At 44.6% G+C, this 25,529-nt stretch overlaps 1 protein-coding gene across 1 annotated transcript in view; it reads left to right on the top strand.

Annotated features, from left to right (window-relative positions):
• CACNA1C (calcium voltage-gated channel subunit alpha1 C) overlaps nt 1–25,529 on the top strand; it is a 664,490-nt gene that overhangs the window by 463,225 nt on the left and 175,736 nt on the right. The window contains exons 8-9 of the mRNA XM_081796086.1: nt 5,578–5,681; nt 13,089–13,261. Of these exons, the coding sequence (XP_081652212.1) occupies nt 5,578–5,681; nt 13,089–13,261 (277 nt within the window). The remainder of the gene's footprint in view (nt 1–5,577; nt 5,682–13,088; nt 13,262–25,529) is intronic.

Below are 25,529 nucleotides of genomic sequence, written 5' to 3'. Positions count from 1 at the left end.
CTTTCCCCACATAATCCAGGCTTTTACTTGTGCCCTGAGGCATTCACAGGTTTTCCATGTACAATGATAAATAGGTGCAGGGGGTGGAAAGGAGTCAGGTAGTACCTGTTGTCTGACTTGCCACTCATTGACCTGTGGATGGGAACCCCATGTCCTCTAATAATTCTAGCAGCCATATCATCCTCTAATGATACTCTGTGGAAAGCACTGTGACTTTTATGGGTTTACACCTCCTGCCTTTGATGACAAGTGACAGACCTCTTGGCATTTGCTGAAACTACTTAGTCTTTTTAGATCCCCAGTGCCTATGCTACGAACCTGATAGGAGAAAATACCACAACTTGAAAACTCATGGAAATCAGCTAGGCTTGAGAGTAACCTTGACAGACTAGGGTCCAGGGGTTTTGTTCCTCCTATTTTTTTCTTTCTGGGAAAAAAATAAATGTTGGATTTGAAGGTCTAAGGTTGAAGTTGCCCTCAAGGAATTAAATGTTCTTTTCAAAAGGTTCTTCTGTATTTTTCATTCAGTATCACCTTTGGTGTGTCTATGGATTCTTGGAATTATTTTAATAAGGTGTGTGTTTCAGCAAAGCCTGGTGTCATCTTGTTAGTCCTTGGGCCTGAAGGCCGCAATGGCTGCTTATGGTGGACATCAAGATGTCTAAATGCATGCCTTCCTTACAAAAGTCACAAAGCTTCCTTTGTTATAGGCCTAAGAAACATATAGCTTTAATGGTTTGAGAAAACCCATCCTTTTTCACCTCTAAATAAGGGTGTCAGCAATCTGGGTCATTTTTAAAAAATATGTCTTTATTTATTCTCTCTCTTCTTAATAGCTCCATTCCAGCTGATTTAAGACATCAATCTCATCACTCCAGGCATTGCCCTACTTCAGAGACACCCAGCATTGTATGCTCTCTGCTCAGTCTGCCCCCAAAAGTAGGTGGCCTAGAATAAAGAAGAGAAAGCAAAAGAGAAGACAAAAGGGGTGCTTTCCTCTCAGGCCTGAGCCACACAGACCAGAGAATCACCCACTGGTGGCTGCTGAGCATTGCTGCCTGAGGAAGTGATGGGGTCTTAGGAACTTGTTAATCTCCCTGTCCTCCTACCTCCTGCTCCTCACCTGCTATTCTGCATCTTAAACCTTTGAAAGAGAGAGAGACCAAACCAAAAGCATAGGACAAAAGAGAGGTAGGGATCCTGAGTCTCCTGAATATAGCCCTGGCTCTCTATGGGATATCTATAGGTCATGAAAATATCTATGAGTCATGAGGTTACCATAGGGATATCAATGGGATATCTATGGGTCATGAGGTTATTATGAGGATATCAATGAGGTATCTATGACTCTTGAGGTTATAGGATATCAGTGAGAAATCTATGGGCCATGAGGATATCAATGAGATATCTATGGGTCATGATGTTATCTACAGATCATAATGTTATGAGGCTCTCTATGAGCTGTGGGCAACATGGTCTATAGCTCCATCTATCTGAAGTCCTTAATGATGCTGGAAGTCACTCCCCTTGTGACACAAAGGAAAGGACACCCAATCTGAATAAGGGCCCAAGGAAATTTCCAGAGTTCATGAGTTTGTTGATTTGTGAGAGATATGTGGCCTGGGGAACTATGTTTTCTGTGAGGTTAAGTGTGCACAAATTTAGGGGTATGAGAAACCAGTCAGGAGAGATTTAATTCCAAGGAGGTTGGTTCAGTGCCAATCAGCCCTCACTCCCACTCACCATATGCCTGGGCTCCAGAGGCAGCTCTGAGAGTGTGAACTGCAGCAAACATGCCATTGCCTTCTGGAACTACTTGTTCCCCTCTGTCCCGAGGAAGGTGAGGAGGTCTGAGATCCTGGGTGAAGCAGGAGAACTCACTCAGAACAGGCCCCCTTGGGGAAAACTCTTCTAGGATTAGCACAGAGCAATTGATTGGTCAGAAACATGCATCCATGGGGTTGTATGCAAAGCACCATGGGTGCTTTTCTCAGGTGGGTCCACAGCTTCCATCAGCTTCCTGACCTGCCCACCCTTGCTAACTTAGGGAAGAGGAAGGGGCTCTGACTTTCATTGGCAGGACTTAATCTGAGAAAGGAAAATCTAGGACACCTGAAGGGTTCATGGCCTTGAATCCACTTTCTATAAACACCTCCTGGCAGATGCCTTCTCCTATCTCAGGGCTGTTTTCAACCCTGTCGCTTTCACTGGCACAGAACATGGTGTCTTACACATAGTAGGCACTCATGAAATACTGTTGAACCAACGTGAACTCTAATGAGACCACTGCTAAGACTAGGGAATGGCTTATTTCACGGTCCCCCATAATAAAATGTGACATACAGACCCTGGGATCACATGGCCATCCTTACAATCATTATGTGGCCTGTGGTTGCCTAGCTCACTGTGGTGCCTGTGCCTTTCTCCTCCCTAACTTTTTGTCACCAGTCCTGCCCCTTCCTGTATGACTGCCATATTCTTTTTCTCCTCCTGGGAGTGAAGGTGGTTATAGGTCTTTCCTCTGCTGGTTACTTTCTGGTTAAAGGAGGCTCCCAGGCTCCTTGTGAAAGGGGCACAGTCTGACACACACAGACTTTACTAACCTGTCTCTTATAACAATTGCTGTTTTGCTAGATATTTTAGTATTCAGCCACTGGAAAAAGCCTCCATCCCAGAGCCTGGATGGCTTTTCAGCTGTGGGTTCTATTTTTGATAATTGCCAAGTTCCTAGGAAACCCACCATTCTGTCATAGGATCACATGGCCTCTGGGCTTCGTTCCTGCTCCAGCGCTCCTTCTGCCTTCAGTGACCCCATAGTGCAAGGTTTACCCACTCCTGCCTGGTTAGGCCCTTGCTAGCTTCTCCGAGCCTCATACAGCCACTCTTCCCTTTGAGCTTCTATAACCCTGCCTGTTTATTCCTACAACTGCATTTACCACCTCCAGTTGTAGTTGCCTTTTATTTATCTGTCCCCCATGCTAGCAAGGGCTTCCTATTTATAGCACAGTACCTGGCACATATCAAGTTCATTGATTCACTCAACATTTACTGAGTACCTGCCATGTGTAAGGCACTGTTTTCAGCACCAGTGAACAAACCAAATCAGAACTGCCTGTCCTCATGGAGCTTACATTCCGCATGGAAGACACACACATAATAAATATGTGTATATAAATGTATAAGTTATACAGTTAGAAAGTGATAAGTACTATGTGAAAAACAGCAGAGTATTTGGGAATGGGAATGCTCAAAAAATTCATGTTAAACCCAATTATGCAATGGTTGAATGGACAAATGTTGGGAACTCTTCTTTTGCTGAGTGAGTGACTCAGTTCAAACCAGTGATCCCCAAGCCCTTAACACAATTTTTGTACTCTGCACTATGGCTACATTTGGTAGATTCTTCTAACAAAAATATAGTAACCCCAGATACGTAGTATTAGATTTGAAAAGAACATATAGGAATACAACACTTCAAACCAATCCAACTAGGTAGGTCTCCCAGAACTTCTCATTCTTTTCCACTCACAGCACACAGAGAACACAGTATTTGTCCAGCGTGATTAGGCACATGGATAAGGTTTCTTGGAGCCTGAGAAGCCCTGAGGGCTGAGGGCGGTACTATCCCAGCACATATGTGACTCATCTGAGGCACCTGTCTTTCGAATCACCTGGGTGACTAACATTCAGAGTTATGAGGTGTACCGATTTGGGGGGAATGGCCCAGGGATCTGCAATGGTAACAATTCTTCCAGGTGATTCTGATGCTGGTGGTCTTCAGACCACACGTTCAAGAACATTGCCATGCAACAAAGCAGAGACAAATAGTGAATCACTATTTGTCGTGTCGCGTCCCTGTTTTTGAAGTTGGGAGTTATGGAGAATGGTGTAAACCAGTGGTTCTCAAACTTTAGTATACGTCAGACTCACTGCAGGGCTTGTTGAAACATGGCTTTTTGGGTCCACCTGCAGTTTCAGAAAGGGGCCCAGGTATGTGCATTTCTAAGCAGGTGAGGGCCACACTCTGAGATCCACTAATTCATTCAGGAAGCTTTTGTATTAGGAATTTGGATTCCTGTAAGGGAATTTCACAAGGGCAGAGTTGTGGTTCATTTTAGGAAGATAAGACTAAATCCTGATTGGTCTAGCCAGAAAGCATCAAAAGAAGTAAATTTGAGAAACTAAATCAGAATAAATTTCCTGTTTGACAAAAATGCTGCTCTATGACCTTGCATCATGTTCACATGTACCCTCCAGCCAGTGATGTGCTGGTAAATGTTAACCACCAATTCTTAGGAGCAAAGGGGAGAAGGGGTCTGATCGGTGTCATTTGTGCATTTCTGCCCACCATGGTCAGCTTCAGGCTACCATAGTGACATCACTGAACATGGAACTGGGAAGAGACACAGTGGCTTTCCAAAGCCTAGGGGAACAAGTTCCAGCACACCACTGCCTCCAGCTACTCCAGGGGTTTGCAGCCTTTCAGACTGTTTCCATGACCCTTGTTAGGTGTGGTCAGTCTCCAGGCTACAGGCTCTTTCCATCTAGGAAATATGGTTGCAGGACTGGAACTGTTCTCTGAATACATACTAAAACGACCATCTTTCCTGGGCCGTGGCCCATAGTGCTCGTGAAGCCCTGGACTTTTGCCTCTAAATCCTGGGCCCAGATCAGGAAAGCCCCTTAAGGAAGTTCTCTCCTTCCTCACATCCTTGAAGATTCTGGATCTCTGGCTCCATCAGTAAGAGCTGAGGCACTCCTGACACCAAGGTTAGGGTACCCCCAGAGTGCAGTGAAGGATTTAATGCCATGTAAACCCAACTGAGCTAAAACCATCCTACACTGAAGAAATCGTTTTTTCAGGTGGCCCACCTTCTTAGACAAGTGAAAACATTGAAGGAAGCTTTGTGTTCCAGAAAATAAAACAACAGAGAGAGCCAGAAAAGCCTCCTCTTGAGGCAAAGCCTGCAAAGGGCCTTTGCAGGTCAGGTCAGGGTCATGAGGAAGTATTTTGAACATCGAGGGTGACAGTGGTAACCATGGACCCTGGTTCAGCCTCACAAGTCTCCAGTTCTGTTCACACCCTTCATGCCTGCCTCCTCACTTTAACTCATTCTGCTCTCTCTTTCCTGCTCTTTTCCTGCTCTCATTCTGCTCTTCATCTTTCCAGATGCAGGACGCTATGGGCTATGAGTTACCCTGGGTGTATTTTGTCAGTCTGGTCATCTTTGGATCCTTTTTCGTTCTAAATCTGGTTCTCGGTGTGTTGAGCGGGTAAGCTTACCGTTTCTATGTACTCTTTACAATGCAGCCGAGCAAGGTCCCAGGTCCCACTATATACATCACCAGGGTCCTCGGGGATGGGATCCTAACAGGCCAGGAAAACCAGAAAAAAAAGTCCCTGTTCAACCACAGATTCTGACCCATTGGCTGGGCAGGCTATTTGGCCTCCGATTTGGACCTAGAGGATCCCCAGGTCCCGGCACTGCATGGGTCAGTGTCCAGGAGCTGGTGATGGGCACTTGGCCGTGCTCGGCTGCTGAGTGTGCCTCACTAACTATCATTCCATTCTTCCAGGTCAATGATGCCGTAGGAAGGGACTGGCCCTGGATCTATTTTGTTACACTTATCATCATAGGGTCATTTTTTGTACTTAACTTGGTTCTCGGTGTTCTTAGCGGGTAAGCAGGACCAAGGAAAAAGGTCTTGATTTTATTTATTTTATTTACTCTTTATGCTATTCCTGGCTTTATTCTTTTTTCTGGCTCTGATGAACCTGGGATAAGAGGCCACCTCAGGAGCCTTGAAGTGAATGTCCTTGGTCTGGCTGGACAGAGGATCAAATGTACAAGGATTAATCTGTTGGTTTGGGCTTCATGAGGAGATACCTAGACTCATCTGTCTCCTGCCAGCTCATGCAACCCCCTCCTACCCTCAAGTGGCTGTTCAGGTAGGCAGGATGCATCTCCTTCTACCTGAGGAGTTGCATGGTGAGACCCTTGAGTCGAAAGGGTTTGGAAGCAGGGATTGCAGGGAAGATTCACAGACTGTGCTGCTAACACATGCAACAGCCTTGCAAATAGGTACTTGCCTAATTACAGTTTGAGACAGGCTAACAGTAAAAGTTTCAGATAGCTCTTATTCAGTACTAAATGGACTGGAGTAATAAGAATTGAAAAATAAATAAACAAACAATTTTAAATAGAATATAAATAAACAAATACAAAATAAAAATAAAATTCCCTTTGATTCTAATTCATAGACTCAGTGGTCCATGTCTTGTATGTCCCTTTCTGGGTGGAAAAGGCAGTTAGCTGTTCAAAGCCATAGGTTATTTGAGAATAGAGGAGATGGAATATACTTTCCTTTAAGTTTATCTACTTGGCTACAAGTATAAAGTTTGCCTAATTTGGGCTTTCCTCTGATAAAGTTAAAAAGTGGTAGAAATAGCCTATGGTTGAGGCATCAAGCCACCTTGGGGATGGTCCCCTTGATACCACAGAGACTCACTGGGCATTTCTTCAATGTACCTTCTTCACAAGTCCATGCCAGCCATGCCAAGGCCTAACACCAAAATGCTCCTGGTGACCTGCTCGTGGGTGACCCACTCTGCTGCCTTCGCTACATGGGGGTGGGGGACAATCTATTTCTGCCCTGCTCAAGACAGGTCAGCTGCTTCAAGTAGCCTTTCCTATGTCTCCAGGGACGTTAATGCTGGGACAAAGTCAGGCCTGATGGGAACAATTGCATTCCATTTTTACTAAGTACATAAACTGGGAACAGCTACTTCTGTCTCCTGCCATTGCCTAATGCATTGCAGGAGCATCAGGTTTAGTCTTTGGGATTTGGTGAAGGAAAGAATCTGCTTCCACCCTCACTTCTTGCCATGGTGGGTGGCCTGTTAGAGACTTTGATGACACCATGCCTTTTGTCAAGGTAAGGCCATACAGGAAACTAGTGTCTTCGATCAGGGGAAAAAATGATGAACAGGACAGCATAAGCTGCTGATTAGCTGCCTGGAAGGTGGAAAGGTTTTGATTTCTGTGTTCCAACACAAGAAAATGCCACTGTGTTTATAAGTGAATCCCCAAGGAAAGCATTAAAAAATCCAACTTCATCACTCTCACCCAAGACAAATTTGAACACCCCAGCTCTGCACTTGTTAGATGCATAATGTTTGGTGACTTCACCCTTTTAAACCATCTGAAAAATGAAGATAATAATACCAACTCATAGGTTGGTGTGATAATAGAGTGAGATCATTTGTGTAAAATACTTAGCATATAGTAAGTGCTCAATAATGGTGCTGTCATGAGAATGATTATTGTTTACTTGGTGCCTATCATAACTGGAATTATTGAATAGAATCATCAACCTTTTCCTTTTAAAGATGAGGAAAGTGCGCCCAGACGTAAGTGACTTGTGTAACATTATGCTTGTAAGTATCAGAACAAGGACCAGCACTCAGGCACAGCCTGGACCCCATCTTCTCATCGGTGTCTGTGGGATATACACTGAATGAACTTAAGCTGTAACACAAGCCAGAGCTCTGAACCTTTTAAAAAAATGATTCTACTTTCTTCCCCCAAAGATTAGGATCTATTCTAAGCAAGTGAAATTCTCCCCAGGAATCCAAAGTAGAGAATCAGCACTAGCCCATGAAGGCCCCTCATCAAGCAAGGTATCCACTCACAGTCATTCTTGGCTCCCCCAGGAAAGCTGTCTTCTTGGAGATATCAAAGCAGAGAAATCAAATGGCAACAGTTGCTGATGTGAGAGAAAAGTTGTTTTGAAGACCATGTCTTGGCCCAACTCATTCCCATTGAGATAGTGTGTGTACAAATACCTAGACCAAACCCTGGCACATAGTAATACTTCAAATATGAGTTGATTCTGAATAGGAACACTAAGGCTTTCAGACTTCAGAATCAGCTCTTGTGTAAATTGGTCTCTGTGGAATACCTTCCCCAGCATCTGCTCCCTGACCCAGAGTGGGAGTCTGCTCCTCACAGCTCCAAAACTGCTGAGGGAGAATCTCCCAAGTCTTCCTGGGCCACTGGGCACATCCTCTGCCTAGTCAAAGAAGTGTCTGTGGAAAGGCATCTCCCCTTCTTGGTTTAAGGAGGCCTCCTAATCAGTCAAAAGGGCTGGCCACTCTGAATGGGTGGCCCTGAGTCCACTCAATGACAAAACCTGGAATCAGGCTCTTACTGGCTGACCACATGGTGGCAGTGGTTTCAGTTTTGAGTCACCATCTTGATCAAGCAGGACAGTAATATAAAAGTCACCACAATAATACAACCAAAATCCCACTTATTCATCAGTCAGATTTCTGATTAAGCCAACCTTCCAAAAGTATCCAAAAAACTCTCAGAGCTCCACAAAATTCACTGTCCCAATGATAACATGAACAGTAACCATCATTCTCCATGGCAGGCTCTATGCATGGAGCTGCAGGTATATAGCTCATTCAGTGTTCACAAAAACCCTATGAGTTAGGTGCTATTTATAGCTCCATTTTATAGAGAATAAAATTGAGGCTCAGATGAGGAAATTTCACTACAATTCTTACAGATGAAAATGGAGGATCCAGGGTTAAACCCAGCCAATGGGAATCCACAGCCTCTACCCCTATCCTTCATGTTGTACTGTCCCCAAACCCAGTTAACCAGTTAATCCTACATTCCTAAATCATAGTCAAGAAGACAGAGAGGTGAATAGCAGTAAGTGTAGTGAGGAGGGATGAGAGGAGCAGAGAGGAAGCAGAACCAACCCATAGGCTGGCTGCTGGAAACAGCCACTGGGAACAGAAAGAGCCCCAACAAGAAGAACCCCTACACCCATCAGTTAGTGATTATATTATTTACAGTCCAACACAGTAGCTCATCCTCATAAATTATGTCCTTCAGTCACCAAAAGAAGTTAAATTGTGCTTGGACTATTCTGTTAAAGCAGGAAGGAAAGATGACACTCTATAAAGTAAAAAATAGAAATTTCGAGATTTTGGTCACCAGAGAGTTAGGCATCCTTTACCTAGAACCTTCACATATCTAGAGCATCTTCTTCCTCATGAAGCCAGATGGAGTCAGCGTAAAGAATATACATCTCATGGATTTTTTTTTCAAAATGGCTTAGTGTTCATTATCTATTGATCCTCACAAGCTTACAGGACTGGTATTACCACCAACAAGAATTGGATTATATTTGCTTTTCTCTCCGGAAATCTCTGTCTCCAGCCTACTAAAATTAAAGCAGTGACAGTGAGATTCCCAACATTGTACTTAAATTGTGGTCAGGTAGAAGTTCCTGGGCTCTGGAATCTGGTCACTCTTTGTTTTTAAGTGATTGCAAACAGAGAACTTCAGACATGTGCTTTCAGGAGACAAAGAACTCAGGATCTCTTAGATGGAGAGCCATCCTGTCCCCTTTCCCACTGGGAAATGGGTGTGTCTCCCCAAAACAGCAGGGGTCTTGGTGGAGAGGCATTTTGCAACCTGATAGCATGCCTGGCCCAATGCACATAGTTAAGACACAATGTCTAGGCCCAGAAAGAAGCAAGAGAAATGCCAGGACATGCATTCTTTGTGGGTGAAAGCAGAAGAGATAGCAACATCTATAGTCATTTTCATTTTCTGTATAGTTATGTTTTATGAGGTCACCATGAACATTGAGTTAATGAATACTAAACCATTACTCTTAGGAGAAATACAGGGTTAGGATCCTGTGAGTCTATAGTCACAAGATTTTTGTCAAATAACCAATACATAACCTTATTTTATGTGTGTTTCTGTTTAAAGGCATCTTATTTAATATATATTGTTGATTCATTAACATCGTGCTCATGGCACTATCACTGATGCCTTAATGGAGCTTATCTAACACATGTACTTTTTCTGTAAAGCACATCACAGCCTTCTTGCACTAAGGAACACTAGACAGCACTTCAGCATTGTGTTTGGGGGCTATTTTTAACAGAAAAACCACCAATAAAAAATGCAGAAATATGAAAAACATGGCACTAAAGAGACCATAAAAAGTACACTTGTTTACAGTATAAGAGCTGAAACAAAGGCAGAGTGTTGCCTTGTTTAACCTCAGCTAGGAGTGTGATTCCAGTTTTACCCCATGCTGCACATATCTACATATGACCACAATGGCACACAAATATCAATTTGGGAGTGACAAATAAGTTTTAGCAAGTAGGCAAATTCGCAAATACAGAATCTATGAATAATTAGAATTGACTATATTGATCATGAGAGGGCCTAGAGCCCCACCAAGCCCTCTGTATTGATTGGATTTTCCACATGCACCTCCCTCTGTGTGCTTTACATTACTGAATACTGGCTCCAGCTCTCTATTCCACCTCTCACTTTTCACATTGGCCATTGCTGTGAAGAGCTGTGCTCCTGCCTTATAACAAATGCCATGGCTATGGCTGATTGTCTGGCCAGCTCTGGTCCCTGGGCCCAGCACAGCCCATCAGGCTGGGGCTTCATGTATTCATTAGTTCAGTCCCCAGAGCAGGCACATGGCTAGCATCCAGGCAAGGAGATAAAGCGAACCAGAAAATCCCTTACTGCGTGGGATCTGGAGAGAGAAACTGTGACTCACCTTCCATCCAGCCATAAGCCTAGTTATACCCCTCACACTATAGGAGCCAAAGGGAGCCAGAAGGACTTCAGATCCAGTCCTGCCTCTTCTCCATTCCCTTCACACCCCCAATACAACCTCATGGATATTTATGTAAGTTCCCCAGAGTCTTGGAGTATGGATGATGAACTTTCATTCCATGGGGCAAATGCTGTAACATAAGACTAGATCGATTGTCCCTACTCCAGTTCGATTCCAACCCCGTTCTCCTGACTCCAGAAGGATGGGTAGTTGTCTTGTAACTAGGACTTGAGACCTCTGCAAAATAATCCAAAAGAGCTAACGTGAACCCATAACTATTAAGTCACCTTACAACTCCAAACCCATTCCACAGAAAAGGAACGGAGAATGCAAATGTATGAGGGCATAATGATAGTCCAGAGAAGGCTCCTGGAAGCACAGCTATTGGAGTGGATTTGCATGGGGAAGGAACTACCATATGAGGTGACCATCTCTAGAGAACAAGTCTACAGCCCAGGTGGTATGCCCAGATATAGGGGGCATATCCATGCTCATCCGCAACAGCAAAAGGAGTGAGGGAACAAAGCAAGGCAAAGCTTCCATCTTCATTTTGAGCTGTCAATCTGGTTGCTTTTCCCTGGCATTAAACTTCCTTGGAAGAAAATGAAGGTAGTGCCAGTTGGCAGGAAGCCGGAGAAAGAGCAAGTTCAATCCAATTAGAACTGGATTCAATCAAATTTAAGAAGAAAATTCCATCCAAAGCAGAGCATCATTAAGACAGCAGTTCAAGAAAACTCGTTAGCTTGAGAGCCCCCGCATCTCCCAATTAAAAAATTCCCTAGAACTGGGTGTTGTATGGAAACCAATTTGACAATATATTTCATATATTGGAAAAAAATAAATAAAAATAAAAAATTCCCTAGACCACTCCTTGTCCTAACCCCTTTTCACCATAAAAATAGTGAATGCTAAAAATCTGTACGCTCTGAGGCCACATAAGCAAAATGCAAATCCTAAATAGATAGTGGATGTGGTGACAGAGGCATCTCTACAGGACTGAATGGATTCAGGCGCTGAGCTTTTGTCCCTCTGTGATTTGTTGCTGTGCCCTTCCTTCCAAGGTGCCTTTCCTTAGTGTGGCTTGTGCCTTCAAGGTGATTGCTACAGCCTCCTGCCCTGAACTAGGCCTTTACTGGTAAGAGAAGGAAGAATCAGGTCTCTGTGAACTAACCAAGATGCCCAGTACATGTCACACATACACACACCACCACCACCACCACCAAGGGCCCCATTTCCCATTGACTAAATATCAAAGACGAAAATGCTCCTATAGTCCTATTTTGGAAGAAAAGGCATTAAGAGTTCAGAACTAGCCCTCTTGAATATCTCCTTCTGCTGCCAGCCCCTTTCTTGCTAGAAAGTGCATTTGAAGTCAGAGAGAAAATAAGAACAGAATCAGAAAATAGGAAAGAAATACCAATTTTGTCAGAAATTTTTCAGTACCCCCTTCTTTCAGCAAATCCCAATCCAATTCCAATTTCTACTCATGATTACTTTAAACTGAATGCATCATTTAACTTTTATATCATCTTTCTTTTATATATTTTTCCATTCTGATTACATTTCTTTTTTAACATAAAGGGCAGCCCCCAGGACATTTTCTTGTGTTTGGAGTCCTCATTTGTCTCCTCATGGGGAAGAACTTTCTCTAGATTAGAAATCCTTCCAGGCATGTTAAAAGTGGCAAAACGAGCTCTAGTAGTAAGAATAGAGATTAAGGAGGTTAAATCTCCTGGGCCTTAAATCAGTGGTGTATTGGTAAATATTTACCAATCGGCTCTGCGGGAAGAAAAAGCCCTAGTTTGTAGCATTTTGCCAATTTCCATAGTGTAAATATTCCCACCGTGGCCAATTTCAAGCCACAAGGAGATATCAGTGAAGCTAGAGCAGCAAAGAGCTGTGTGTGGTGGTCTCCCAGGAGCCAGTGCGGGTGAGTGGGCTTTGGCACACCACCAGTCCTAACACCTTTGTCATCCAGAGATGTTTGTAAGGCTTTCCAGTGGCCACCCAATTCCAGGGGAGAATGAAAGTGCATGGTCCAAAACTGTCATGGAGGTTTTAAGTGACTGTTTGAAAAGGGTTTCCAGGTCACTGGAGTACAGTCACTATTAAAAGACAAAGTCTGTGACCGTGATCCAAGAATAATGAAATGGACTTTATCTGTTACTTTGTACTCTGGTGGCCTGTGTCAAGAATGTCCGCTTCAGTGACTTTCTGTTTATGTGAGAGTGAAGACAAAGCCTGGGATGAGAGAATGCTGTCTGTAGAAAGCAGGGGCAGGTGGGCAGGTCTCCTGGTGCAAAGAGAAGAAATTAATCCCTTTATTTCCTCTTATCTCCATCTCTCCTTCCCACCCACCTGGCCCTCTTCCTCTGTGTGCCCCCCTACCCTGCCACTCCACTCTCTCTTGCCAGAGAGTTTTCCAAAGAGAGAGAGAAGGCCAAGGCTCGGGGAGACTTCCAGAAGCTGCGAGAGAAGCAGCAGCTGGAAGAGGACCTGAAGGGCTACCTGGACTGGATCACCCAGGCAGAGGACATCGACCCTGAGAACGAGGACGAAGGCATGGATGAGGAGAAGCCCCGAAACAGTGAGCAGCTGTCCTGTCTTGGGCTGGGTTCTGGGAGAGGGAGGAGACAGAGTCCAGAACAGTGAAACCTTCTACCACCAACTTGTCCTTACAGTTTGTCTACCTGGAGCAACATTTGTAGCATTGATTGTGATCATTTCTGCTCATAGAAATCAGTCACAGATGGGAAATAATAGCTGTTGATCTGTAAAGCCTCATATTCCTTTTAGAATCCAAAGAGTCTAAAAGACAGTTGAGATTTTGCTAAGGTGGACTCTTTTTTTTTTCTTTTTTTTTTTTGATCAGACATCCTCCTCCAGGCTCCATCTCTTTGGGCAGGGGTTAGATTATGGTCTTCCCATTAGAGTTTTAAATCCCTACTGTGTAGGAATGTGTGTACATATATATCCTAACACACATATGTGTGTCTAACATGTGAGTCCAGTTTCTTGTCCTTGTGAGTAGGCATTAATTATGTCCATTGTGTTCAAACCCCTCCCCAGTTGATTTCTTTGTGTTTCTACTCATTAGTAACTGAATTCTAATTGGGAATCTGGGAGAAGGAGCAGGTGCAGGGAAAAGAGAAGAAGACAGTCAAAGATGAGAACAAAGAACAGAATGTCTGCTCCCTCATTTCAGAGACTGATTTAACTATCATCTATCAACTATTCCCTTTCTAATAACTCTGCTCAAGATGAAAATACAAAATTAAAACACACAAACAACAAGGGACTGGTAACAACATAAATTAACAACCTGAAGAAACCCTTATGCTCTACTAAGTAGTTTGGCAAGTTGGAAGGCAACACCTTTGATGGATTGTAACAGTGAGCAATAATGCCATTGAGGGTCGTTCTGGAAAAATGCCTGGCACCTAATTTTATACTGTTAATGGTACTGTGGAGTAGTTGAACAGTTGGTGGACTGAATGGTTTGGTGAATAGATAAGTTGACCTGTGAGTGACAGAGAAGCTTACCTCAAAGACACAGGAAATGGCATCTTGGCTCCTCTCTTCACCTTGAGTCAGGGTGGAACCCCTAACTCATGAGTAATGGTGATGAACATGTTTCTTCCCATGTTATTAAAAATGTTCAGTATCCACTACTTGCTAAGCAATTAAGTGCCATCTACATAGACATATAGTACTCCTGTTCTCTGGCTAACACAAGAGCTTCCATGGAGAAGTATGCTGCTTCCTGCCTTGCCCATTAAGTGAAAAAATTCTAAGGAATTTCCAGTAGGAAGTATTCTTTGCTGCTGGAGCAGATCACATTGACAAGACCCATCCACCCACCATCTGGCTAAACTTTGGGAAGAGCATACTGAACTGCCTACCCCAATGGGCAAAGTTTCTGCCAAATTTTCATAAGCTCAAACATGGATGAAATCAAACTCTGGAGACTGTTGTGCCTCTCACCTCATACTCTTTCCTCATGGCTGGAGAAGACTTTTGGGTCTACTTCTCATCCTCAGCCAACCTGTCCTCGGAGGACAGGTTGAGAACCTGGCTCCTTCAGTTGTGGAGATGGTGGTGGAACAGTTCTAGGGAATGAGGCAAGGGAATATGTATCGAAAAAGCAAGATATAGAGAGTAAAATAGACATTTGCAATGAAGTGAATGTGAGAGACTTAGGAACGGAGCCAGAAAATGGGGCCAAAGGACTGTCTATTGGGGAAGTCCAATTAAAAGCAGAATTGATGTGATTAAATTATTAAGGAGTTGGCAACGAAAAGATCTGCAGAAAAGGCAAGTGTGTGGCTTAGTAACTATATTCTCTTCTTCAGAACTTCATAGTTTGCCCTTCAAAACAAATAGGAAGAGAGAAATGCTGTTACAAATTACACGTGTGTTTCAATTAAAGTAACATCTTAGCCTTTGAAATTGTTAAAAGATTACAGGTTAGTGTACTTACCAGTTCTTTTCAGCTCAAAAATTAGGTGGTCATTTAAAAAAACAAAAAGGTATCATCACTCTTCATCAATGACCCCGGCAACTTTCAGGCAGAATCCCTGTCAGCACTTACAAAATGCCACTGGTGGTGGGCACCGGTGAGACGGAGCTGTCTCCAGCACAGGGACAGTTTAATGGCACATTCCATGGTAGCTGGGCTTACATAAAGGGGCCCAATTACTCATTTTTTCTAGGAAAAGCTGCAAAACCACTGAGGAAGTAGAAGGAACAGGGATTGGAAAGACAACAGAGAGAAAGGGCATAGTTGAGAAGCATGTCTCTAAGTAATTAGAGTATGATGTTTCCAGTGAAATTATATGCAAAAACATATTCTAGTTCATTCTTTCCTCCCTCCTTCTGTCCATCCGTTAATTCAGGGCAACTCTGTGCCAGGCACTTTTTAGGCACTGGGGATATAGCAATGAACAAAATAGTCAAAACTCCCTGCCCTCATGGAAATTATATTCTAGTGGGGAGATAGACAATAAATTAACTAGTATGACAGAGAGTGGTAAGTACTGTAGAGAAAGATAAAACAGTGAGAGGGAGGCAGAAGTGTTGAGAGGTTGCATTTCTAGGGGAGGTGACCAGGAAATACCTCACTGAGAAGGTAGCATCTGAATAAAGACTTGAAGGCAGTAAGGAAATGAGCCATATAGATATTTGAGGAAAGAGCATTCCAGGCAGAGGGAACAGCCAATGGAAAGGCCTTGAAGCAGGAAGATGGCTGACATAGGAACAGAAAAGAGGCTAATGTGACTGGGGAGGAGTGAAAAACAGGGACAGTGGTAGGAGATGAGGTCCAAGGTTAATCAAGGAGTAGATCATGAAAATCATTATAAGAATCTGGACTTTTACTAGAAGGGAGCCAAGAAGCCTCAGGTGGTTTCAAGCTGAGAAAAGATACGACCCACCCAGGATTTTTATTTATGTAAAATTTAACAGGATCCCCCTGGCCATCATGTGCAAAATGAAATGAAGGTGAGTAAGGGTGAAGCAGGGAGCCAGGTGGGAAGCTACTGCCTCAAGAGACGGTGTTCAGCCTTGTCCTGGTAACATGATGTAATGCAGTCAGGCTCTACAATGGCAGCATTTGCTGACATAACATATGAGATGTGAAAGAGAGAGAAGTCAGGGAGATCCCAAGGTGGTTGTCCTCAAAGTAGTAGGAGTAGAGTCCTCATTTACTGATACAGGGAAGATGGGGAGAGAAAAGATGTCAGGGCAGGAATATCATGAAAACCATTGTAGACCTTTAAGTTTGAAATGTCTATTAGACTTCCAAGTGGAGATGTTGAGTGAACAACTGGGATAAATCTAAGTCTGGGGAAAAGGTCTGGGACAGAATTATAATTTGCAGAGTCAGCATTAGCCTAGCTGCCATACTAGGGTGTAGTATAGACAGAAGTGAGACGCATTCCAAGAACCTGGGCCCCAGTGATGTTTGGAGACAGGGGTGATGAGGAATAACCAGCAAGGGAGACTTAGACAGGCACTGCCAGACAGACAGGAGGAAAAGTGAAGGAGGGTCCATGCTGCTCAGAGGTCAAGCAAAGTGAGCGCCAAAAGCGAATCATTGGGCTTAGCAATGTGGAGGTCACCGGGGCCTCAGCAAGAGCAAGTGGGTGAAATGGTTAGGGTCAAAGCTTGAGGGCAAATCAGAGTCTTCTTTCATGAATCTCTTGAGTTTAGCTACTTCACAGAATGGTATCAAGCATTGTTTGAAGACCCTCTGTTGTTGGCATGACCTAGCTGTCAGCCATCTAAGTGTTTCCAGAAAGAGGAGAGGAGGAGACTCATGTAATCCAGCCTGCATGTGACCCTAAGAGGTTAGTGTCTAAAGGCCAACCTTGCATTATATCCCCATCTATAGTCATTTCAGTACTAGGCATTGCCTCTGCCACTGGTTACAGACAGCCTTAGGAGAAGGAGAAAATTACACTCATGAAGTGTTTCTGGGCCCAAAAGAGGTGAAGCAAGCAGGGGGTAGGCTTGTGCACTGTAGCTTCTGTGTCACTTCCAAAGCAGGCAGCCACATGTGTCTTGGCCTTCAAGCCCTGCTCCTCTTGGGTAAAGACCAGGGTAATGCAGAGGCCTTCCCTCTCCCTCCGAGCAGCAACGAACATCCCTTTTGAAGGCACCACTTAGAAAACTATCACTGCTGCACAGAGCCCACTGGTAGAGATGTGCTGCTCCAAGAGACAGGGCCCTTTTTCCAGCTTCAATATTGAATCTAATAGAAGGCCAGTTGTTAGAGAGAAGCCATAGAGAAAGAGATAAAGTCAGAAATTTCTTCTTTCTTTTTCCTCCTCAAGATCAAAAAATGCATTTATTAAATATCTACCCATTTGGGAATCTCTGTCTCATATCATTAAGACATTTTAAATGCAGTCCCAGCCCTCTAAAGCTTGCAGTCTGACAGACATTTATGTGGATGAGCATATAAAAGACAGACAGACGGTGGAAGTGAAACATTGAATTTCCACATAGATAGGCAGGATTAAATACTTACACCAGTGGTATTCAGTTATGTGACTCGGGAGCCACTTTTCCAATCATCATTACCCGACAGAGCCGCGTGACTGCTACATGCCCTGCAGAGTCTGGGATAGTGTATTATTGAAATACAGAAATCTGAGGACTTATGAGAGCAGCAGGTTGCCCACAAAAAGGCCCCATGTGGCTCAAGAGCAGTAATCTGAAAATCACTGATTTACGTTGTACACATGTCAAGGGCATGTGCATCATTATTTCAACCTTTTTTTTTTTTTACAATTTAATCCATATAGTCAGTATTTACCGTGGACTTAGCTCATGGTCAGGGGTTACCACACGTCTAGATTTTTGTGACAGAATCCCACCAACCATCTGGCTCAGATTGCATGAGATGAAACATTAACAACTGTTTTTCCCTTGACTCCATTATTTTGTACCCTTTAATTACCATGTGTGAGAGGGTCATCCTGACCCCATGCTGCTCAGTGACAGCGGACTGTGCAGACCCCAGATAACTCTTGCTCCCCCACCCCCGTTAATTCCCAGCTGGTCCAAACAAGGGCCCTAAAACTTTAGTGTTGGAATGTGGCCTGAGATAAGGTGAAGAAACTGGAGTCCAAGATAGGAACAGCTCACTTGAGCTGATTATTGGAGAGAGCGGGACTCAGAGCCGGGTCCCCTGATTCACCATTCAGGACTCTCCACCACACCATGATGCTCCTCACAGAAGCCTCGTCAGATAGTTCTCCCCAATTGTCCCTCACTCCTCCCATGGCACTTGGGATGTGTCCCCCTCTTCGCATGCTTGCTAGGCTACACTGTGAGGTCCTCAGGCAGCTGCTCTTAATTCACCCTGTGTCCCTACTCCTTGACAAATCCCTGGGCTTGGAAATATTACTGCACATATAATGCAAGTGATTTACAAGAGTTTGTGAGTGCCTGTCCATAAGCAAGTTTTGGCAAAGGATCTTCCACCTTGCCCTGGGCTGTTAGGACACAGAAGCCCTGACCATCACAGCTACTTCGTTCTGTCTGTTCAGAAGTGACTTTCTTGTGGCATCATTAATGACTGTCTTTTGGAGTACTTTCATATATACATCTGTTGTCCACTAGCTCTGAATCATTCTCCACTCTTGCAAAGTGTCATTTGAAGCCAGGCAAATGGGCATGGAACCCACATAGGCAAGGACAGTGGCAAGGTAGAAGGATTGCAGTGTCATGGAAAGGTGTGGGGAGCTCTTGAGAAATGAGAGAGAGCTGTGCCCTGAAGATGCCAGTGTCTAGTGGGAGTTGCTATACACCAGGGCTCTGCAGTGACACTATTTCATGGATTCTCTGGCTCCAGTGGTAGCATTGTGTGTGGTACCTCCCTTAGGGGGGTCATGTCATAACAAAGACCCAGACGGGGGTTTCCATAGGTAGCCATCTGCCTTTGGAGCACAATCTGGCTGCTGTGCTATCTGGCCCTGCAAGTTTATAGATGCCATTGTCCCAGCCCCGGGAACAGTGGAAGAGCTACATGAGGGGTGGTATTGAACATAAGGGAGAAGTTGAACATAGCAATTCCAGTGAGCTGCCATATACTTCTTACAGCAAAACCAGTTTGGGGTAAAGCTTGTTAACCTTGAGCCATGACAGTCTTCTCAGTGAATGATGGCTATATGCTTCTGGAGGAATGGAGAAGTAAAAGCCCCATAGAATTTGACAGACTTTGATGGCCTGCCCGTGACCAGCCTTAGGTCAGTGTAAAGGTGCCTGACTGGTGTGTGAAGTTATAGGTTAATAACTGCTCCTGCTCTGGAAGCACGTACGCACCCCTTCCCTACCCCTTACCCCCACCCACTCAGGGAGACTCCCAGTTCACACACCCTTTCAAGACGGAAGGAAGCTTCCTGCATCCTTGCAGGGCCCAGGGCTCTGTGGTGATGACATATGAAGGAGAAAAAGGCAAGCTGGGGGAGCACAAGAGCACACACAGGATTATATCTTTAGGGGGGCTTGTGCCAAAAATCAGTTACACCCAACAAGAAGACAAATGGTTACATTTACAGTGAGGAAAATAGTCAACACCAGCTGAGAAATGTACCAGAAGAGGGCTTCTTACACCTTTTTAGATCTAGCACCCATGGCAGCAAGCACTCAGGTACTTGCCAGGCAATGCTGCAGTTTCCTGGAGACACAAGATTACCCACTGAGCCACCAGATCACTCCTGCTGCTCTTGCCATGTGAAGGGATAAGTGGGAGCTGTCTTCCTGGGATCACTGGCCAACTGTGCACTCAGCAGGGGCAGAGCAAAGAGGCTGTTAGATCTTGAAGGACTGAGAAAGGCCAGGAGTCCTCGGTGGGGCCCCAGAGCCTGGAAGGTCCATTCCTTCTCCAGTGCCTGGGAGAGAGCATCCTCTGCCTTCCAACCAGAGTTCCAGCCCAAACCAGCATCTTCCAAGCCTTCTTCTGTCTCTAGCAACTTCACTACCCTCCTGACTACAGGCCACTGGGCCAGAGGGCTTCTTTTTCCTCCCTCTTTCTCCCCACTCCTCCTCTTCTGTGATCCTTCCTCCATTCAGTCAACTGTCAGGTCTTATCAGTTCCTCCTGCCCCATGGAGAGTCCCCTCACCCCATCCTTCCCTTTCTCTCCACCTCTCTTCCCCCAGGTAGTAACCATATGGCTGCCCTGCCCACCAGCCCCACTTCCATACACCCTGCATGATGTGGCCAAATTCATATTTCTACAGCTGACATGTCAGTTTCCTGCTAGAAAGCTTTAAATGTCTCTGCACAACTGTAAAATAAAACCTGAACATCTTCTCTCAGTATTGCCAGCACCTCTGATCTCCCAGCCAATAGTTTGAGCATATCACTCTCTATTCACCCTCAGAAAAACTAGACTACTCTTTTTTTTTCCAAACAGGTCTGCTACTTTCTTGCTTCTGGACTTTGATGCATCTCTTCCTAAAATACCCTTTCCCTCCTCACCTCACTCACCTGCTCCAACCCTGCCTACCAGCTCAGTACCAGGAGCATGTCTTCAGTCCTCCCAGACTTTCCCTCTCAGGACAAGCACTGTCAGACACTCTCGACCTCTCCCCTGCTTCACCAGTGTGAGTAGAGAAGGCCCAGCCCTCTTGTCATACAGAAAGCTCTTGGGAGGCAGAAAATATGCCTTACTAACTTCTTATTCATTCTCCCACTCAGCATCCAGTACAGTGATTTATAATTAATAGACTACCCCCATCCAAAAAAGATTGAACCAAATTGAGTTGAATCCAAGTCTTTGGATCAAGAATATTAAAGTTTTATATATCTACATTGCTACCTACTTGGCCAAATACCCTTTGTCTAGTCTTAGCCATACTCAGAGTAGGCCCTCAGAGAATGTATCAGCATTGGAAGTCTGGGTAGAAATGATTTAGGGGTTAAGAAAGTGGGCCTAGATGAACAGCTGGAAGGAGGTAGAATTATAGACCCACTGAAAGAAAAAGCTTGATGGTCAATGGATCAAGGGGGTGAGATCCTCCACTCCCACATTCTCTCCCTGAGGGGGAGTCATTGTGCTGAGGGGGTGCACAGCTTGTGCTTTTTGGATTATGAGATTGGATACTGGACACATATCAGCCTTCTATGGGCTCTCTTTGTTGAGGCAGAACAGAGCTAAGGGCATGACAGGGGACATGTCTTTTCCTTGCATGCAAGGGGGGAAAGACATAGATTATCTCATTTAATCTTCCCCAAGATCATCTTATGTAGATATTCATGTCCCATTTTATAGATGGAAAAACAGGCTCTGAGAAGTTCACTTGTTCATGTCCTATAGCTTGCACATTGCACCTAACCTCAGGTAGGTAGGCCTTGAGTCCAGTTCTGCTGACCCTGTACTATATACCTTTATACTCATATATTCCTTATACCATGATCTCTCCCCTCAGTATTGTGGTGACTGTCCTCCTCCTCCAGCCAGAAGGGTACTAGAAGAGGGCTTCTCTAACCCCCCAGAGGCCAGAGTAACCTTTTCATCTCCTTCCTTACAGCATTTATTACCTTCAGTCTAATGGGCAAAGCAAGATAGAGGAAAGGGGGAGAGGGGAGGACAGCAGAGGGGAGAAAGTGGCAGGGAAAACTGATCTTAAATGTTAACATAAAGGGGCATGAGTTTGATGTTTAAAGAAAGAGAGAAAGGATGAGCTTTATGATTATAAGAACTATGTTTGAAGCATAACAGGAAGTGATGGCATTATCTTGTTCAAGAGAAAAAAAAAAAAGTTAACTGAGATCAAAAACTGTCCACTTGGGAGTGCCCGGGCAGCTCAGTTGGTTGAGTGTCTGACTCTTGATTTTGGCTCAGGTCATGATCCCAGAGTTGTGGGATCTAGCCCCGTGTCAGGCTTCTCTCTGAGCATGGAGCCTGCTTAAGATTCTCTCTCTCTCTCTCTGTCTCTCTCTCTCTCTCTCTCTCTCTCTCTTCCTCTGCTCCTCCACAGCTCATGCATGTGCTCTCTCTCTGTCTCTGAAATATTTTTAAAAAACTATCCATTTGGGGTGGTGCCTGGCTGACTGAGTCAGTAGGACATGTGACTCTTGATCTCAGAGTCATGAGTTCAAGCCCCATGTTGGGCATGGAGCCTACTTAAAATAAAATAAAATAAAATAAAATAAAATAAAATAAAATAAAATAAAATATGTTTAATCTTTAAAAAAAAAAAACACGTCCATTTGGAATAGTTTAAGAGATAATCTTGCTTGAAAGAAAACATGAATATGACCTGTCAGAATTTCTTTCAGTTCAGGGCCCTTTGGGACTTGATTAAAGGATAGTGTTGTCAACAAGAATGCTCCAGGAACGGGGTATTCTAGCTCACTGACCATCTAGTCTCCTGCCTTGGCAAGTCCACTGTGAGGTACATGATACAGTTTGTCTCTGACAATGCAGGATTATGCAGTGCAATGGGGTCATCGCTTTCAAACCTCTGATAATCCTAGCAGCCTCGGCATTATAGAGGCCCAGAGGAAGAATCCTGGCCAGGGACAGCCTCACAGCGAGGAGTTCATATGTGGTGTTTTTGGAAAAGTCTTGTCACCTGCCTGAAACCACAAAACCCTTTGAACAATGGATCTGCCCATTCAGCCTCACCCAGGGTAGGCGCCCAGTAAAGTGCCGATTTTAATTTGGTGCTTTGCAAACAGATCGACACACCTGGGAGTTGGAAGTAGCTCAGCAAATGGATCTAAGGGGAGATGAGGCATCCTAAATTTCCTTTGATCCACTTCTTCTGATAACCAGTGCTCAGCCCCCAAGCAGAGCCACCCACAGTACAGTTGCCCTTGGCTCCTAACACCTATCCCTCCCTTCCTTCCACATAAACACTGACAGATAAAAGCCCCATGTCACATCAAGATATATTATCTGTCACAAGGCTGTTAGTGAAGGAGAAGGAGTGACAGCTCCTGCCTCTATCATGTGTGCTGATGTGGAAAATTATCATCTGGTAATGGAAGGAGATTAACCACGTACTATATTTCCATCATCAGGGTGTGTGGTAGGGGAGGCCAGCAGAAGGGGCACAGAAACTGTGATCACTGGCCTTATGGTAATGAACAGTTTTGGGGAGACCTCGTGGAGTCACACATGCTCATTTGAGAGAGACATTTGTGCGTTCATTCAACACATGTTTAACTACCAACTGTCCGCTCAGAATACCAAGATAAATAAACACAGTCCATGTCCTAAGGGGACTTACAGCTTAGTTAAGGAGATAGATGCACACACAGGTTACAGCAGTGAGCTGAAGGTATGAAAAAGGTACTGGAGAAATACAGGAGAGAGGAAGTAGCATTTGGAAGAGGGTGGACAGGCTGCCTACCCAGGGAATGATTCTGGAGGGGTGCCATGTCAGTCAGGGTGGGCTAACTGTTGTCATAAGCAAATCGAGTCTCAGTCACTTGACACAGTGAAGGTTACTTCTTGCTCCACAGTTCAGTGTGGGTTTGATATTGGTAGGAGGGGACATTCACCTCCACACAGTCTTTGAGGACCAGGCTTCTTCCTGCTGGCAGCTATACCACCCCCTGGGCCTCTACGGATCCCCTGCATGTGACCAGAAGAAGAAGGAAGGGAGAGGAAGTATAGAGGGGCATTCGGGAAGCTTTGAAGACCAGGCCTAAAAGTGTGGGCATGGCTGCCATCCCCATCTCATCGGCCAAAATAGTTACCAGCTCCAGCTAGCTTCCAAGGGGCTGGGAAACATAGTCTAGCTAAGTTCCCAGGGGGGAAAGAACAACTAGAGTTGTGTGGACACGTGGCAGGAACTATGCTACAGACCAGAATCAGTTCACAAGGCAAAAAAGATGAGAATGGACATTGTAAGCTGAGGGAGCCACATATATCAAGTATAGAGGCAAGTAATAGGAGGATGAAAACGAGGAAGAGGAGAAAGGAAAGGACCTGACTCTGGGGTGCAGGGGGAGAAACCAAAGACAAGCCAAGAAAGAAGACAGCCCTGGTCCCAGAGGGCTTCAGACATGGACTTTATCCTGGGGATAAGGAGGGGCCACTGAAGAGACTTAAGCAGAGTTCACTGTTGAAAGGTCACCATGCTCTTAATGGGAACAAGTGGTTGGAGGGATGGAGAAGCTGCAAGCAGGGAGGTCGGTCATTTCAAGGGCTGATATAGCCAAAATGAGGGTGATAGAAGGGGAATGGAGTGCAAAGATGACTTTCCACCCATCTCCTGCATCCACCAGGACAGTCCTGGGGAATGACAGACCAAAATGTCTTTGGGATAAATACCCAGTAATTTACCAGACCCAGGGATGGTGGAAGGGTTGCAGCAGTGACCTGTCCCCCTGAAGGACTCCCCGTGGGAGCTAGTTTGTCATGTCTGGGAGCCCTATCAACACTTGGCCCCTGCTGTTCAAGGCTTGTTTCTATCCACGACCATAAACACACCAACAAGCAGTCCCTTTACCCTGAAAGGTTCCATGTGTAGAATTCAAGTGACTCTACCTCATTTAATCCCTGCCCTTGTGATTAAGTAACTTATGAAAAAAAAAAAAAAAAAGTTCAGTAGCAATCCCAAACATAGGGCTTTGATGGCTCCATCCTTCAGGATTACTTCATCAAATGGAAATGCACATGCCTCTGGTGATAACTACAGTGTTTCCAAAAGAGATTTATGCTCCCATATAATAGGAAATATTTTGTCCTCTTAAATAACTATAGTACCTGCTGTAAGTGCTGGACTATTAATCATTATGATCACTGTGCATTTAAGTCTTGTGGTTAGTAGGACAGGACTGGAGCCTGGTCAGGAACAACAAAATCACCCTAAAGGACTAGCTCAATAGAAGAGTGGTCCCTTGGGAAGATGAATGGAACTCTTAAAATCAGAAGGCAAAATGTCAGTAGTCGGCTGGGCTGAAGGCAAGGAGAAGAGGGAAAGCTGGAACAGGGAGGGTTGGTCCAGTTAAGCGTTATTCCTGCCTCCCTCTGGGCTACTGTAACCAGTTACCATAGACTGCATGGCTCAAACAAGATTGATTTCTCATACTTCTGGAGGCTGCAAGTCTAAGATCAGAGTGCCAGTGTGGTCAAGTTCTTAGGCAGGGTCCTTTTCCTGTTTATAGAGGGCTGCTTTTTTTCTGTGTCCTTACATGGTAAAAAGAGCACAAGCCTTCTCCCTGACCTCTTCTTCTAAGGCTGCTGATCCCAATCCTAAAGGCTCTATACTAATGACCTATGACTTCCCAAAGGTCCCATCTCCAAATACCATCACATTGGTATGTGTTGGGTTTCAACATACGAATTTGGGGTGACACAAACACTCCATTGCAGTGACTTTTCTGTGT

This window comes from Panthera onca, chromosome B4 (assembly GCF_046562875.1).
Source record: "Panthera onca isolate mPanOnc1 chromosome B4, mPanOnc1 haplotype 2, whole genome shotgun sequence".
Lineage (NCBI taxonomy): Eukaryota > Metazoa > Chordata > Mammalia > Carnivora > Felidae > Panthera > Panthera onca.
The sequence above is the reverse complement of the archived record's forward strand: the minus strand, read 5'-3'. Positions and strand labels throughout refer to the sequence as shown.